At 30.4% G+C, this 18,789-nt stretch overlaps 4 protein-coding genes across 4 annotated transcripts; 1 reads left to right on the forward strand and 3 right to left on the reverse strand.

The window, feature by feature from the left end:
* Positions 1–1,582: 1,582 nt before the first annotated feature.
* Positions 1,583–4,289, reverse strand: LOC113796630 (Golgi-associated plant pathogenesis-related protein 1-like). Its single transcript, XM_027346936.2, has 4 exons — positions 4,063–4,289; positions 3,847–3,998; positions 2,737–2,955; positions 1,583–2,642 (listed from the first exon to the last, which is right to left on the reverse strand). The coding sequence occupies exons 1-4, from the start codon at positions 4,142–4,144 to the stop codon at positions 2,232–2,234; spliced, it is 864 nt and encodes a 287-aa protein (XP_027202737.2). The 5' UTR covers positions 4,145–4,289; the 3' UTR covers positions 1,583–2,231.
* Positions 4,290–5,689: 1,400 nt separating this feature from the next.
* On the reverse strand, positions 5,690–10,147 carry LOC113796624 (platelet glycoprotein 4-like). Its single transcript, XM_027346928.2, has 8 exons — positions 8,648–10,147; positions 8,438–8,582; positions 8,021–8,382; positions 7,841–7,960; positions 7,245–7,557; positions 7,051–7,179; positions 6,841–6,993; positions 5,690–6,772 (listed from the first exon to the last, which is right to left on the reverse strand). The coding sequence occupies exons 1-8, from the start codon at positions 9,112–9,114 to the stop codon at positions 6,551–6,553; spliced, it is 1,911 nt and encodes a 636-aa protein (XP_027202729.2). The 5' UTR covers positions 9,115–10,147; the 3' UTR covers positions 5,690–6,550.
* Positions 10,148–14,743: 4,596 nt separating this feature from the next.
* Positions 14,744–17,127, forward strand: LOC113796637 (phosphoglycerate kinase-like). Its single transcript, XM_027346943.2, has 4 exons — positions 14,744–14,904; positions 14,972–15,072; positions 15,127–16,074; positions 16,150–17,127. Exons 2-4 carry the CDS (start codon positions 14,996–14,998, stop codon positions 16,403–16,405), a joined length of 1,281 nt encoding a protein of 426 aa, XP_027202744.1. The 5' UTR covers positions 14,744–14,904; positions 14,972–14,995; the 3' UTR covers positions 16,406–17,127.
* Positions 16,458–18,691, reverse strand: BckdhA (Branched chain keto acid dehydrogenase E1 subunit alpha). Its single transcript, XM_027346942.2, has 3 exons — positions 17,553–18,691; positions 17,186–17,492; positions 16,458–17,126 (listed from the first exon to the last, which is right to left on the reverse strand). The coding sequence occupies exons 1-3, from the start codon at positions 18,118–18,120 to the stop codon at positions 16,577–16,579; spliced, it is 1,425 nt and encodes a 474-aa protein (XP_027202743.2). The 5' UTR covers positions 18,121–18,691; the 3' UTR covers positions 16,458–16,576.
* Positions 18,692–18,789: the final 98 nt, after the last annotated feature.

Genomic DNA, 18,789 nt, shown 5'->3' on the forward strand with positions numbered 1-18,789 from the left:
CACTTCTCCATGAACCAGACCTAGCAACAGGACAATGTTAATATCTTGAATATGATTAATCAATTAACTCATTCAATACCACATTAATCAAATCGGTTGTTTTGATTGGCCATGAACCAAAACTTCATCGTCGATGACAGAATCTTGTTTAAAAATCAAATTGTAATAGTAAGGCAAAAGTAAGGAAAAAATAATGTAATTTCAATTTGAATGAAAGGAAGAGATGGATAGCATAATTACTGGAATCAGTTTGTGACACAAAAAAATTAGTACGATTTTGCTTCACTTGACAAATTTTAAAATTCAAGTTTGATGTAAGCTGATTAAAATGATGGAGATCGTTGTATTGATTGATTCAAGTCCCAACATAATCATGAATCCGATGCATGTTGGATTTGAATTTGAAGTTTTCAACGTTTTATTATAGTCTTTTAGTATATGGTCATGGCCAAGAATTTTTTTATTGTCAAAATCAGAATCAAATCCTGCAGAAGCAGCATTATCATATACGTTTACAGTGTTTTTAAGCTTTCAAATGGAAATTGAATTTGTTATGATGATTCTCTCCCTATGCTTTTTCTCTTGCTCTGATGGATTTAGATTTGTGTGTGTTTGATTATCAAACATAAATCACTAATGGAAACGAAAATCATAATTCACATCAATGATAATCACATGTCATTTTTTGAATTTTAAACAATTTAATTTTAGTTGTTTTATCGAGGATATTCCATTATTGACTTATCAACAAGCGCCTCAATTCAATTTGAATCCTAAATATGGTATCGGTCATCATCGGAAACCAACATGAACAATCTACCTACAGAATGATTCATTGATTGTTTCCAAGAAAATGAATTTTTTGGTTTCATTGGAAATTCAATTAAATATTATTACTATTTTAACCAAATCAAATCAAATTTATGATGATTTTTGATTAAAATCAATAATTTATTTATGTAACAAAAAAGGATAAAAACATATTAATCAATTCAATGGGAATGTCAATGTTGAAACTATAATCAATGATGATTGAATATCGAAATTTATTCCATAGCAACAACAATGATCACCATCATCATCTAGATTTTATTTTATTCTTCTTTCTTTCGTTTGATTTGGTTAAAATCGTGGATATAGAGAAATTGGGTGGGTTAAACAACAACAAATGTAATTTTCTAATTAAATTGTTATCTCATTCATCATTCACAATTATGATACAGGTTTTGCAAATTTAATTCAATTTCATTCACTCTCTCTCTCTCTCTAACTCTCTCTCACGCTTGTCGTTTTTGCCATAGTGATATGAATGATGATGTTTGCACGAATGTTTTTTCAGTCGATCAGAGAAGAAACACAATTTGATGTTTGTCATTCATAAGCATTTCATTCAAATGTATTAATGAATGAATGATCGATTTTCAGAGCGAAACGAAACAGCAAAAAAACTTATTGCATGCTTGAGCTAAGCAAGTGCAAATGACTATAATGTAATGGGATGATTTAAAAAGAGAAATATGATTTTTTCCTTGTTTTTTCTGGTTAGTTTTTTCAAAGTTATGTCTCATAACTTCAAATAAAATTGAGCATCATGATTGTACCTTGATTTTAATATGAGAATAAAAAGAATTGACACACCAAAATGATTGGGTAATAATAGATTTATAATTGATAATAAAATATATAAATAATAATTAAACATAATCATAATAAAATAAACATAAAAATCATTAAATAATTGAATCCATCATCGTTGAACGATGAAAAATTTTCAAATTTCTAAAATTTTCATGTTCCTCGATGATTGTTGTCTTTTGAAAAAAATGAATGAATGTTATTTAAGTATTTTTTGATTCAAGCATATTCTCAGTGCCATTTTCGATATGCGATATTTACTGATTGATTGGGCCAACGATGATGATGATGATGTTTGATATTTATTAATGAACGTTATGATAAAAACAAACTGACCATCAACAACAACATTATCATTTAATTCACAACGCATAAATTAAACGGACAGAAGTTTGATCTGAATGTAAACATGATGATGTTGTTTTGATTTCGAAAAAAAAGATCTGATATGGTGATGACGTAGCAGTGTTTTTTCAAATGAATTTTAATTGAGTATTTTTGCAGTTTTTTTGTTTTGTTTGAATTCGGAGGTTCAATAAAGTGGATCAATCAGCGGATATGATATCGCAATTAGCACCGGGTTCGATATGTTGTTATCATCCATAATAGCTATAATTGATCAATGGACTTTTACGATATGATTTGTTCACTTTGTTGAAGCCATTGTAATAGGTATTCCATTTTTTGTTGTTGTTAATATTCCATGATGATACTTTTTTGGGTGCTTGATAATAATAATTTTTAGCTACTGATGGTTTGGCCAGCCATTTGTTAATTTTACGTGCAGAATAATTAACCGTTGGTGCAACTGGTGGTAATTCAACATAAGAATTACTGCCCAATGGATTCCATTCAACACCAACACCACTAACGGGTGGACTAACATTTTGTAATTCTTCACCCTTCCAATTGCCTGGAGGATCATAATTACAAACGGTGAATGTTCCACCTTTGCTACCTTTACTGATTGCTTGGCCACAACCAATTCGTTTCGAACTTTTCCAAACCTTTTTTTTGATTGAGGAAAATGAAAAAAAGTTGTTTGATGAGGAAAAAGATTTTTGTTTTTCGATTGTTGAAAGAATGAAAAAGTCTACTAACCATTTGTGAGAAATGACCATTTCTTGGATTAATATTTGGTCGACGGAAATTATATGTTTTCCATTCATCATACCATAATTGCAATGGTATACGACAGTCAATAGGTTCCTGTGAATTCCAGGCCAGATTTTCACCAACATCCATATTATCATGGTGATAAAAATTCGTTCCATCTTTTTTAGCCAATTCGATTGCTCGATAACGTGCAATTTGTTCGAGCTAATTTGATGATAAGCAACATAACAAGATTATTAATTGATGCTATTTGCTTTACTTATTTTAATGTTTTGCATAATTAATTAATTATCATTAATTATTTTCCCATTAATTAATTACATATCAAGAGGGGAGAGATGATCAAGTTTTTGAACGAATTCATGAGAAAAAACAACTTTATTGCAACGCACAAGTTGTCATTAGGTTTTCAAGGATCATCAAGAATTTTGTTTGCTACTATCCTTCACTAATCATTTTAAAACATTATTTTCAAAAATTGTTTTGTTTATTGTTAGTCTTGTTCTATGGATAAGGTAATCTAATAATAAATCGGGAATATTGAGACAATTTTTAAACAAATTTCGAAATGATTTGATTTACGTTCCAATCAATCCAAATGCAAAACGAGTAATTTATGCCTTTTTCATCATGCTGATAATCTATCAATCTACAAACAACTATATAAATTTAAAAACCTTGAAAAATTGTGTGTGTGAAGAGCATCATCATGTCAGAAAAATGTTTTTCATCATGAATAAAACTTTAAAATCAAAATAATTAAATTGAATATAAACAAATTAATAATTTGGTTTTGTTTTTGAAAAACATCATGATCAAACAATGATCAATAATTAAACATGACTGAAACGAAAAAACTCATCATCTATCAAATAATCACTTTCAATAACTAAATCGAATAATAATAATCTTTCTTCATTAACGGAATAACGAAACGTTAATTATAATTAATCACTTGTTGCACTTTGATTTTCACAGAAAATTAACTGTCAATTATATGTCTTATTAACACCATGTTCTCATCATCATCACTATTTCTTCCCCTCCTGATCGAGAAAGAAAGACAGAAATTTCAAAGAAAAAAAATAATCTCACCTCATGACTATAAGTCAGCGGTTGTGCACCATGTAATTGGCGAAAATAATTATGCCATTCAAGACATTCTTGAGTCAACTGGGTGTTTGTCGTTTCGATATATTGGTTATCATAAAAATTTTCATTTCCTTTCTGAAATATAACACCAACCACTATGACAAGAGAGAAAAATGATAAATTTTTAAAAAATTTTTAAATGAATGAAAAGCTACTAACCATTTGATATTGAAAAAACTAAAATCAATAAACCGGATAAATATGTTGAAGTGAACATATTTTGTTGAGATTTTTTATCCATTTTTTTATTGTCAAACAAACAAACCAAAAAAAGAAGAATCACCGAAAAAAATTTAAAACAAAAAACAGATTATTTCAGCAAATAAATCTCAAGCAGCAAACAAACAGCCAACAGAATCATTATCTGCCTGGATGGAACGGTTGCTTTTATATACCAATCAGGTTGTCATTCAATAATGCTTGACAACCAAACGAAATCTCATATCGTCATCATCATCATCATATCTTTGATTAAACATCTTTTTTCAGAATCTTCATTCTACATTGATGATGGTGGTCTGTTTTACAATTCTCAATTGGTTGTATCAACCTTTTTTCTTTTTCGATTTACACTCATTCATGCTAGCATCTATGAACCAATGATTGATTCCATAACGATATGATGATGATGCTTGATCTCACTTTCACTTTGCTAATGTTCGAGATTATTCAGAGATAAAACAAACTATTTTCTGTTGTTGCCGATTGATGCTTGCTATATTGAAATCAAAAAGAAGAAGAAATTCAAGTGATGCTAAAGTATGGCAAGAAGAGAGAGAATGAATTTGATGTTTGGAAAATATTAATTTTTATTATTATATTCTCTATGTGTATGAGCATAAGTATCGCCTCTTGCAATTCGTTTTGGTTTTTGGCAATTTTTTATTTTTATTTTTCAAACCAATAAAATAAATTTGATTTTTTTAAAAAAAGAAATCCGTACATGTTGCCTATATAAGATGTTTTTTTGTCCTTTTTTAAATTGAAAAACTTTAAAACGTTCAAATCAGGTAATGAAAGATTAATTTTGATTTGAAAACAACAAAGTAATTTGAAATTGACAAAAGATGATGTTATCAACGATAAAATTAAATTAATTCATTATTGATTGGAATCAATAATTTGAAAGGGCCGTTAAACATGAGAAAAATATGTTTACACTTTGTTTGTTGTGTTGCACCTTAAATCATAATAATGTTGTGATGATAAAAATTGACAATTTTCTTTGTCCAGCATAAATTAATTCATTCATTGCATCCATGTTGTCAGTGATATTGGTGTGATAATAATGTACAAAGCATAATGCTTTTGCTTCAATGGCCTATACAACAATCTATAACAATCAATAACTATCTCGTGATTGATACTAATCGATCAATAAGGTTTCTCGTCGTTGACCAAAACAAAAATCCAAATTACATGATCAAATTCGATGATTTCATTGCAATTCAATCATTTTCTAAATTTATTTTTTATTTGTTTTTCAGTGCTGCCTACATTTACATAACACAATAAATTTATGACCAATTCAATAAAAAGTGATAAAAACAGGGAATCACTCACCAATTCATATGGATGATTGGCACGTGAAAATTGCAATCAAAATTAATTTGAATAACAACAGCCATAATAAAATAATATTGTTTTTGGTGATCAAAAATCAAATTTCCAACATTATCGGTAATCAATATTTATTTTCCACACAATTAAGGGCTTTTCTCGTCATTCAACGATTTCAAATTTAAGGTGCAAAAACCAAGAAGAAAATTTTAATTTAAAATTCAAATCATGTTCGTTTCGAAATTGCATCATATCAATTTCGCCTTCCTTTAATTATGTTATAATTTCTTGATGCAACAATCTCATAATAGTTTTTTTTACTTATAAAAAAATTTATTATCATTTTTCGTTAATTTCGAATAACAATAATAATAAGGGCATAAATAAATAGAAAATCTTCAAACGATTTGTTTCTGCTGTTTGCTGTTAATATGTACAAAAATATCATGATAACTTAGTAATTAATAAATATATCATTTCATCGGGCAAACATTACAAAAATCAAATCAGAGTAATTTAGGACGGAAGATGAGTATAATGAGAAATTTGTTTTTTCTATTTATCACGATTCATCTATATATAAGTGTGTGTGTGTTTATGTTCAAGAAAGGATGGATGAATGGAAAAGTTTGAAACAAATCAATCAATGAATCACATGTACAATAATTCGGACTTGAATATAATGAAATAAAATTAAAGTATAAAATTAAATAAGTAAAAATGGCCAATTCTTGGTTTGATATTTGTTGTGAGTTTGGTTCATTGATTTGATTTGATTGGACCGAGTGAAGTTTTTGAATTTGGATCGATTTTTAATTGAAGAAACCATTTTTCCCGTTATTCTTGTCCCCGAAAAAATAAAATTCCATATAATATCACAAACCATCCGAAGAAAATGCATCAATCTTCTTAGAAATTCTGAGATCATTCGGATTGATTTGATTTGTCGAGTGAGAATTTTGAAATAAATAATTTAATATAATGAAAATAACATGGATTTCCAGACACTGTTCAACAATGTTTTTGTTGTTGATCGATATGGATTTTTCATTTTTTTGATTTCAGTTCTTTTTCAATGGCCATTCATTCATATATCGGTCTCCACACAGTTGACCAAACTCTTCAATTCTAATGCCGATGATTGTCGTGAATGATCAATTAAAGAATTACTACTACTTTTACTATCAACAAAATCACTTGTTGCACTTTCAATACGTGGTATCATTTTCATTGTTTCACTATTTAAATACATTTTTTCATCCAATTTTTTCGCCGCTTTTTCAGTATCATATTCATTGAAATAGGTACTCTATTCATATCAGGAAAACATTCATCAATCACGGTATAAGCAATATATATTGATAAAAGTTATTTTACCTTTTTGCTGAATATAATCCAACAGAAAAAACCATAAATGGATAATAACAAACCGCCGACAATTAATGAGATTAAAATAAATTTGACTATTTTGACTGGAGTAAATAATCGAAGCTTGAGACTTCGGGCTGTTTCATCAGACATTCCTAATTTCTACAAGTGGAGAAAACAAATCATCAGAATTCATTTCAACATTAATTTGAAACCTACTTTATAGCCCCAAAAAATTGGTATATAAAGTTCATCGCGTAATTTATTAAAACCATTCATATTCTCATTTGGAACAACTCTTATTGACATTTGTAGTCGACTATCACCATGAATAACTAATCCCATTGTCTGTGTTGAAAGAGAGAAAATCAATCGCAATAAGAAAACATACATCATTCAATCAATTCAATTACCGGTTCAATATGTAATTCAGGTCGATGTTTTTGCGGATCAGGTTTAAGACCTTCGATTTCGGCAGTAACACGAGGATCAGCACCCAAAAAATGTGGCAATGATATTATTAATGGGATACCTTCTTGACAACCTGCTAGATCAAATATTCCATCAACACATCGTCGTTCAGCTAATACTTCATCTTCTTCAATACAAAAACATTCATTATCAGGATTAGTATGACGACCGGCTAGTACGCTATCCGGCGCGGAGAATAAATAGGTTTCGATTCCTTTATATGAGGATTTTTCCTGAAATGTAATGAACAACGATCTAAAGCAAGGCAACAAAAAAGACAATTATTATTATATTTCACACAACATCCATCCATCAATCACATCAAGGTTAATTTGGTGCATAGAGAAAAAGACTGATCTGACTGATATCATATTACATTACCGAGAATTCTGTGTTCAAAAAAAGCTAAAAATATTTTTCTCCCTGCCATCCAAATGTCAAGTTCATTTCATTTCATTCATTTTTGATTTATTTCAATGAACAAAATTGTTGTTCTTGTTTGTAATGTTAAATATATGGGCAATAAATGTTTGCTCACCTGCAAATATCGGGAATAAAAAAATCCAGACGATCAGTAGTCGAAACACCGGCCGGGAAAATAGTACCATCCGTACCATTGATAGCATTACAGGAATCTTTTTTCCACATATTCAGTTTTCTGAAATAGAAACAAAAACATTAATAAATAAATAAATACATTTTGAATTTGAAAAATTACGTTTTATTATTCCACGTTTTAATATGGCCAAATTTTTGTTGCGTACCGGCAAAACCTGTATACATTTCATATGGTCCATCCGGCGTCCCATTACGCCCATTCATGATGCCAAATGAATTATTGGGGAAAAATTTGGTAGGCATAATATCGAAACCAAATTTATTAAACATATTATTATATGATTCGGCAGTGTCAAGTATATTTAAATGATAACCATATAATAATTCACGAATTGTGGTATTAATAAATAATGTTTGATTATGGGATGTGAAAAAATCATTTATGCCACGATAGGAAAAATGCGAAAAAAGATTTAAACCGAATGAATTTTCCACAAAATTCGGTACAAGCGTGCTCATAGCCTATTTTTGAAAAAATGAATTAATTTTGAAAAACAAATTCCAATCAAATACATACAGCAAATGGCACATTAACAACAGTTATATTGGCATCCAGCGATAATTTCGTTTTCTCTTCATCAAAATAAAAATATCTTCGTTCGGTAAAATTTACAATCGAATTGTCTTCATTAAAATCATGAACTTCGCGAATAAAACGTTGTCTAAACATTTTTTATAATTTAAAAAAATGAATGAATTTTGTCAACAAAAAAATGAAAAAACTTACTTAAAATAATATCGACCAGTTTCTTTGAGTTTTAATTTTTCTAAGCCATTTTCCACGGCCCATGGATTCTCAACATGAAAAAAATGTATACCAACTTCAGTTGGTTCGGTTGATTGTTGCCAAAAATTATAGAATTCGCCATTGGGTTGGATATTAATGAATGATTGTAATATTTTGACAACCAATATTGGTAGATAAGCATAACACAGACATGCTAACAATGATAGTATGAATGATATCAATATGATCCACGATTTTGTATTGATACGACAATTTTCACCAATTCTTCTGGGCTGTGTTGTGTCCAAGTAAATTTGATCATTAAAGCCAGTATCATCGGAATAACATGATGTTGCATTCGATGCTGATCTCGAATGACCATTTGTAGAACGATTTTCCATTTCGATCATGCCACTATCACGGCTTAAATTACCGAATGATTGATTTTTTATTGGTGGTTTCATCATTGTTATTATTATTGTATTGATATTTTCTGTATCACAATTATTTTTTTTCAATCAAAATTTCTTGAATTCTTTGAGCAAAAAATGCACTATATGTTAAAATGGGCGAAATATGTTTAAATTTTTTGAATTGAAGAAATGATTTGTTGGTCATTCCATTGACAAACTTGGAATGGAAAGTTCTTCACATATAGGATTTCATTTCATTTTGGAAATATATTTATATACAGCCGATGACCATAACAACAAAACAAAAACAAAAATATAAACAAAAACAATTCTGTTGATTTAGACACACATGTTGATCATAATAATGATGACAATAACCAATATTGATTGTTGATTGATTGAGTAATGAAATCAAACGAATGATTGAAAAACAGTTGTGTTAAGTGCAAGAGACTAGCTGAATTTTCAAATAGAAATTTTAAATAATAAAACAAAACAAAACAATCAATCAAAATTGATTAAGAAATGAATCTTTGTTATTTTTTCAATTGAATGAATGATGTTATTGAGCTTTTATATTGAATTATATGATCAAAATCAATCAATCGATTATTGATTATCGATATGTTTTTGTTCTCTTTATCAATGGATCACATACAAAAATACAAATTTGGAAAAAGCCGGCATATCATCCTTATCAATTTGTACGATTTTCAAAAAAAACAAAGATTCAAAAGGAGAAAAAATCAACCGATATGGGCAATCGTTATCGATTGATTCAATGAATCCAGTTGGAACAGAATCCAATCCATCTATAGACAATACTAAAACACTGCAGCCAGCAATAACAACCGCCCTCAATACAATTGAAAATATTGTTTGGTTAGTTGGTTGCTGCGAATATTTTGTGACTAATCTACATAGACACCATTCAGCTATCGATGATAATGGTGATGGTAATAGTGGTATCGGAGGTGGTCGGGGTGGTGGCAGTATGTTTCCTCTTTCGTAAAATCATTATTTTTTTCAGCAAGTTACTTGCATATTTGTATGCAATATACCGATGTGTACTGATGACATGTAATACTCTTATGATGACGATGATGATGAAGAGAAAAAACGGTGATCATAGTCATCATCGTCATCATTATTATCTGTGTGTAGAAAAGTAGAAAAGTCAAGCAGCATACCATACATATGTCTAATTGTGCTGAAGTTTTTTTTCAACGATTTTTGTTGTTTGTTTCGTTTCCACTCTGTTTTGATTCGAATGAACAAAAAAACTCGTATGATAAGGTGGAGCTAAAAATCATCCATTTAATAATCATAATGATGGAGTTGAACGGGGCAACAAACAATAAACAATTGATGTGAGAGGGATATAGCGAGATTCTTTTCTTTTTCAATTGAAATGTTGATGCTTGATGTCATCATCATCATCGTTATTCAGATTGATTCGGAATATCATTCGACCACGTTTTCCATTTTGGATACATTTTGTCTGCGTGTATGACTCATGTCATTCATTCGATCAATCAATGACTACTGGATTATTTTCATCAAATAAGGTCCAAATGTTTCTGTCTTGTTTTTTCGTAACAAAAAATGATAACATGTTTTTGTACACAAAAGTTCAAATGATTTTTTGATTAATGAAAATATGTATCATTATGAGAACTTTGAAATACTTTTCTTGGTACAAAACAGAGAAAAAGAGAGAAATTTGGAAACAACAACAAAATGAGAGAAATGCCTTGGTAATCCAAATCGAAATAGAGAAAATCCAAATAAACATACAAAACTGACTTGTTGTTTTGGTTTGGATAATGTGAAAAACTAGTTTGGTTCCGTGTCCGGCTATTTTTATACACCGGGAGGAGGAGAAGCAAAAAAAATCCACATGTCATTTGAATGGAATATCCATCTGGATGGATTTAGTGAAAACAAGGTGTCCATTGGATACCCAAAGATATTTGTTTGTCTATTATAATTATAATGCAATCAAATAATAAATAGTTTAGCAAGTCACTAGGTATACTTTTTTAGCAAAAAATGAAACAGAATTGCTTTTGTTTGTTTGATCTGGGAATTTCCACACAAAGTTCATTGTTCTTTTGATTGCGATCCAAAAAAACTGTATGTGTAATGAGTGTAATGGATAATAATGGGGTGGGTAAATCAACAATGACCACTATGCTATATATAGGAACAGATTATGAGATTGACCGGCGCACAATATGGTCAATCATTAGATTCTTAGATTCCAAGGGAAGTCGATTTTTTACCTTTAATTTTGTGATTTTTTAAGCCTATGGAGGTTTTTTAGTGCAATTTTTTTTCTCGATTGACAATTCATGAACACAATTCATACTGGAATTGAATTATGATTTTTAAAAAACATCGTTCAATTCGTTCTTACGCAAAAGAATGTTATCTTGATTAATAATCATCATTAATTGATAGTATTAATTTCTGCAATGTCACTATCACATTTAACAAGTTCAATTCTTTCGTTGTTCTATAAAGTACAAAAAAAAATTCTAGATAAAAACTGGGGAAAATTACATAAAATTCGTAATTGAATTCGATCGAAGATGGAATAAGATAAACTTTCCTTGTTACGAAAAACGAAATTAATATTGACTTTATCGATCAATGATGATGAAAAAAACATACGTCAATCAATCAAAAAAAGTGGTTGTGAAAAGCAACAAAAACAAAATTTGATAATAAAGGTTTAGCAAATTAGGTATACAAAACCAAAACGATCAAATCTAATTGATGAACAATAGGGAAAAAATCTGAAACAATCGATACTTGGTTTGAAAGACGTGATCCTCAAAAATGTTATATTCTTGAATCAATAAATAAATATTGACACTATTATTTCACAAATTTTGTTCTTTTTTTTTGTTCAAGGTATTGACGATGACATTGATGTTTGTTCCTCTATATCATTGTGATTGATTGATTGATTTTTGAACAAATCATTCACAATATTGTTCGAAAAGAATCAATCATTATTGATTGTATACCACAACGTATTGTTAAAAGGAAAGAAAGAAAAAAAATCCAAGGTGTAGGTGAATAGATTAACTTCATATACATGACTATCATTTTAGTGATCAATTAGTTTGTCGTCAATCGAACAATTTTATTGGTAGAATCATTTGTTTGATCACCACGATAATAATGGAAAATTGATGATAATTACTGATGATGATTACGGGGAGAAATTTTTTCTTTTTTTCATTAACTTTCACATTGAATATTGGAGATATGATGATGGACCCAAGTGAAAAGCGTTGTCATTTTATCTATCATGTGAACAAAAGCATCATACGCAAATATGATTATCGATTTAAAGAGTTTTTTAAATGCCAATAGCAAAAAAATTTCCTTTTTTTCGTTAGCGCCGTAAGAAAAAATATTAACGATGATAAAAATACAGGGACATGATCATTTGTGCGTTGCAATTTTTCAATTTTTTTTTTAATTTTTTTTCTTCCCGCCATTTCTACATATTTGATTCATTTAAATGTCCAGTGGCTCAATCTATCGAGTAATAGTCATAGTCATCAACCTAACCTCACTTGACTATGAATCACAGTCATAGTCATGGTCATCAACCTAACCTCACTTGACTATGAATCATAGTCATAGTCATGGTCATCAACCTAACCTCACTTGACTATGAATCATAGTCATAGTCATGGTCATCAACCTAACCTCACTTGACTATGAATCATAGTCATAGTCATGGTCATCAACCTAACCTCACTTGACTATGAATCACAGTCATAGTCATGTTCATCAACCTAACCTCACTGAACTATGAATCACAGTCATAGTCATGGTCATCAACCTAACCTCACTGAACTATGAATCACAGTCATAGCAATAGTCAACCTAACCTCACTTGACTATGAGTCACAGTCATAGCAATAGTCAACCTAACCTCACTTGACTATGAGTCACAGTCATAGCAATAGTCAACCTAACCTCACTGAATTATGAATCACAGTCATAGTCATGGTCATCAACCTAACCTCACTGAACTATGAATCACAGTCATAGCAATAGTCACCCTAACCTCACTTGACTATGAGTCACAGTCATAGCAATAGTCAACCTAACCTCACTGAACTATGAATCACAGTAATATAGTGAGCCTAACCTCTAAAAAATTTTCAATAATGATCATTTGGTTGATCGTAATTCTTTTTTCAAATCACAACCTTCAATCGAAAGTCAATAAAAAAAATCATACGATTTTAAATCATCACCATCATTATAATCATCACCACAATCGACAAAACAAGAAACAGGAAAAAATCAAAGGCCATACTATTTCTGATGCAATTTTTTTCTCTCTTCCCAATGATTTGAATGAAATTGTCTGTCAAATCAACAGCAAACCAATTTGATTCGATAATGACGTATATGGTCGGACTGTTTTTTTATCAATCATACGAGAGGGTGGATATTTAACATGTTTGTTTTGCAGGAAAATGATAAAGAGAAATCAAATTAGGCAAAAAAGGGAAAAAACTGATCATCATCATTCATCAAGGATAAACAATAACAAAACAAACAAACAATAAGGATAGTTTGTTTACAATCAAAAGAGAGATCCAACGAAAAAAGTATCCATCCATAATTGGCTATATTCTTATTGATTAGGTAATTTTGCTCTGACCACTAACAAAACAATGATAAAAGGAAAAGAAATTGTTTGATGCACTGAACATTGTGTACAAAATAAACATTGGAAAAAATTGAGCTGAATTGATCATTTATTTTACCATTTGATTAGAAGAAAGGGAAAAAGATTATCAATATTGGAAAACCACATCCAGATAAATTGATGACGAATTTATTAATTGATAATTGATCTATTGATTGGAAAGTTGAATAAATGTTTACATTATCCACATGATTCAATGACGTAAATTTTATCTAATCCCATTAATATTCAGCATCATTAATGGATAAAAAATGATGTCAAATGATTGATAATAATCCCTTATCTTGAAAATTGAAATTGAAAAATTCATATGACATTTTCATTTTCAGTTTGTTTGAAAATGATTAAATGAAAAACCACTTTTCCAATGTAATCTATGCTGGGAAATTATTGGGAAATTTTTCGCCTGGTTTTTCATAGAATTTTCCCATTTTATTTTCAAAAAGAAAAACAAGAAAAATTCTATAGGATTTCGCTTGGAAAAATAGATAATATTTTCTTTCTCTTTTCACTTTTCACTATTTATTACACCTCGGGCTAATTCGTGAAAAAAACATCAACAAGTTGATTTATAATTGAAGCGAACGAGGTAAATGAAAACAACAACTTGTTTTTTGTTCAATCCACAAAATCGATAACAAAACTGGTTCGAAATGTTGTTTTTCATTTTTCGACAATATTCGCTTGACCTAGATGTAAAAGACATGACACTGGATTTTTTCAGTTTTTTGTTTATTTAGACAAAAGATATTATTGTAATTAATATTTTTCATGTTAAAACATAAACAAAATGATCAGCCCATGAATAATATTTGCATAAATATATTTAGCGATTTTTTTGATGAATCGATTTGAAAAATTCCTGGAAATTTTTTCGAATTTTGCTGTGATGGAAAAAAATTTTCCGGAAATTTGTTTTATCAATTGAAAAAAAGAATTATTTTTGGATTTACTCTCGAATTTGTATTTATTTTGATTTAACATTGAAAATCCTCTGGCTGGTCCATTTTTCTGTTGATTGATCTCTAATCTTGTTAAAAAATTCCGTTAGTCATAATATTTTACTAGTCCAAATATACGATTCCAACAAAATCATTGTAAATATATCTTTTGATAATTATTACTCGTCATTGTTGACCTTCAATTTATTTCATCCGAATTAAGATTTTCCCAGTGAATTTCAGAAAAATGTCTGTACCAAATGTTTTGGCTAAAAAATTGTCCATCGATAAATTGAATTTGAAAGATAAACGCGTTCTAACCAGGTAATTGATTGTTAATGGTTGGACAAAAATGTGTCATTCTAATTAATTGAGTAGGGTTGATTTTAATGTTCCAATGAAAGATGCAAAAATAACCAACAATCAGCGTATTGTAGCAGCACTTCCAACAATCAAATATGCTTTGGAAAATGGAGCCAAAGCTGTTGTGTTGATGAGCCATCTTGGTCGTCCGGATGGTTTTCGTAATACAAAATATTCATTACGTCCAGTTGCCGAAGAAATAAGTCGTTTGTTGAATAAAAATGTTACCTTTTTGAATGATTGTGTTGGTCAGGAAATTGAAAATTCCTGTGCCAATCCTACGCCGGGTTCGGTCATTCTATTGGAAAATCTTCGATTTCATCTTGAAGAAGAAGGAAAAGGAGTCAATCCGGAGACGCAAGAAAAAGTTAAAGCATCGGCGGCAGAAATTGAAAATTTCCGTGCATCTTTAACACGTATGGGTGATGTTTATGTTAACGATGCTTTTGGTACCGCACATCGTGCTCATTCATCAATCGTGGGAATTGCACTCGCCCAACGAGCTTGTGGATTTTTAATGAAAAAAGAATTGGATTATTTTTCCAAAGTTCTTTATGAACCTGAACGACCACTTTTGGCCATTTTAGGTGGTGCGAAAGTTAAAGATAAAATTCAATTGATTGAAAATCTATTGGACAAAGTTAATGAAATGATTATTGTTGGTGGAATGGCATTCACTTTTTTGAAACGATTGAAAGGAATGTCTATCGGCAGTTCGTTGTTCGATAAAGAAGGAGCTGAAATTGTGGAGAAACTGGTGGATAAAGCTAAAAAAAATAATGTCCAGCTTCATTTCCCGTTGGATTTTGTCTTGGCCGATAAATTTTGTGAAACAGCCACTGTAGGTTATGCTACATTAGAACAAGGCATCCCGGATGGATGGATGGGTTTGGATTGTGGCCAGGTTTCCGTTGAACAATTCAAATTACCATTAGCAAGAGCCAAAACTATTGTTTGGAATGGGTAAATATTCAATTGCTTGATGATTACTTGATTGGTGATTACTTGATTGATTATTAATTTTTTCTATCTAATTAGCCCGGTTGGTGTATTTGAATTTGATAATTTTGCCAAAGGAACTAAAGCCGTTATGGATGCTGTTGTTGAAGCTACACAACGTGGTGCAACAACCATTATTGGTGGTGGTGATACGGCAACTTGTTGTGCAAAATGGGGAACTGAAGATAAAGTCAGTCATGTTAGTACTGGTGGTGGTGCTAGTCTTGAATTATTGGAAGGTAAATTATTACCAGGTATTGCGGCCCTATCTGAAATCGATTCAACCAATCAATGAATGATTGTCTGTCTGCACATTTAGATTTAGATTTTCGTAGAATTCCTCCATCTATCTTTAATTGCCAATTTTGTTTTTTTTTTATTTTTTATTTTTGTGTGTTATTCTTATTGTTTATTTATTTTAAACAGAAAAAATTGAATTTACATTACAATTATTATGATAATAGAATTAATCTTGTTTGAAGTTAGAAATAGGGTAATTGCCACCATACATTTTAAGATGTTGTTTAAGTTCTTGAGCTTGTTCTATTAGTGATTCGGGCATTTTATCATAAACATCTTCAAACATTTCCATATAATTTGGTTTAGGTAATTTTTCTGCCTTGACAAATGCCGTCATCACTAGGCGTTTGGATTCATTTTTCCAACTTTTCTCCAAATCATCATCCCACCATTGTTTTTGTTCAAGGTATTTACGAAATCGAGTTATCGGGTGATCTTTTTCATCCCAACTTCTAACTTCATCAACACTTCTATAAGCACTTGAATCATCCGATGTTGAATGATGACCAATACGATATGTCATTGCTTCGATTAGTACTGGTCGTGATTGTTCCAAGCAGATTTTTTTCGCTGCTAATGTTGCATTATAAACAGCTAAAACATCATTACCATCAACACGAATCGATGGTATACCGTAAGCAGGTCCACGACAAACAATACCATCACCACGATATTGCTCGTGTGTTGGTGTCGATATTGCATAGCCATTATTTCGGCTGAATTTTTGTTTTGGAAATGAAATTTAGATATGAATTAATCATAAAACAAAACATACCAAAAAAATATAACCGGCGCTGATAATGTAGCGGCAAAATTCATTGCAGCATGAAAATCACCTTCAGATGCAGCACCTTCACCAAAGTAACAAATGACAATTCGTTGTTGATTTTGTCGTTTGAATGCATATGCAGCACCAACTGCTTGTGGCATCTGTGTTGATAATGGTGATGATATCGATACAAAACAATGATCTTTTGTTCCATAATGAACAGGCATTGATCGTCCTTTATGTAAATCTTCACTATTTCCATAACATTGTGCCATTAGTTTATCGATTTCAAATCCTCTCCAAATCAATACGCCTACCGAAAAACAGAGAGAATAGAATGTTTTGGCTTGTTGAATATTGAAAGAAATCCTACCTGCTTCACGATATTGGCCAAAAGCTAAATCATCATTTGAAATTGCAGCAGCCGAACCAAAATGTGTTCCTTCTTCACCATAATTGGTCATATAGAATGATATTCGACCTTGTCGTTGTGATTCATAGAGGACACGATCCATTGAATTCAAAATGGTCATTCCTTTATATATTTTGGTCATGAGTTCTTTATCAAGATTTGGATCTTGTTTCTCATCCAATACTTGACCATTGCGATTCATAACACGATAAACTGGAATGTTTTCAAAATCATCCGGATCAAAAAAATGAAGATCGGTTACGAATTTTGATTTAGCACCCGGAAATTCTGCCACATTATCAATAGTGGAAACATTCGGCAATTCATGCAACAGTGTTTGTTCATTTTTTGATTGATGATGATGAGATTCAGCACAAAAAGTTTGTCGTCGAATGGTCGTCATAAACGATGAATTGAATGTTTGATGAATTCTGTCAGAATTAATTGATATTCCCAAATTTGATGTTGGTGAAATGCGAAATTTTGATCCATTTATAAGAATGTTACGATACAATTTGAACATTTTCATCACCAATGATATGTTTTTCTGGAAAAAAACCTTTTTTGGTTCTCAGTGGAAATGGAATAAAGTAAATAAATAATGTTGTCATGTCATCAGAAAAGAAAGAAATATATTTTTTCAAAAAAAGAAATCTTGTTCATGTTAGAAAGGATTCGAATGTCGTAATGTTCTCTTTCTTCATATATTGGTTGGTTATCTTCGATTTTGGGATAGTTTTCAATTACATCTTGTTTGCTTCAATATATTTCATGATGAAAATCAATATATTTTCCATTTCTTCATTCAGCCTTCGTTGTGTGTGCGTGTTATGAGGATGATAACGGATCTTCCCATCATCAACATAATTTTCTGATTGAATTTTCTTGATAAAACAAGTAAACACTTTCAAGGATATCTGCTCTCATTCGCCTTTTTTTTTTGTTGCTTATAAGCCTCTCTATTTATCTACCATGTTCCGGATTAGATGCTTTTTTTATCAGTTCAATTCAATACACATATACAATGCTATGGATTTTCCCTCTTTCCAAAATCAAAATATGGTACATTTTTTCATTTGTTGATGTGATTTTTTGAAAAATTTGAAAATATTATCATTGTGTAATATTGCGAAACAGGTAAATTACAGAATTTATGAATAAAACATTGTTGTTGTTGATGACGTACGTGGTATTCTGT

This window comes from Dermatophagoides pteronyssinus, unplaced genomic scaffold (genome assembly GCF_027571235.1).
Source record: "Dermatophagoides pteronyssinus isolate colony J.1.1.1.1 unplaced genomic scaffold, Derpt_VIB-CSIC_2022.12 sq0001, whole genome shotgun sequence".
Lineage (NCBI taxonomy): Eukaryota > Metazoa > Arthropoda > Arachnida > Sarcoptiformes > Pyroglyphidae > Dermatophagoides > Dermatophagoides pteronyssinus.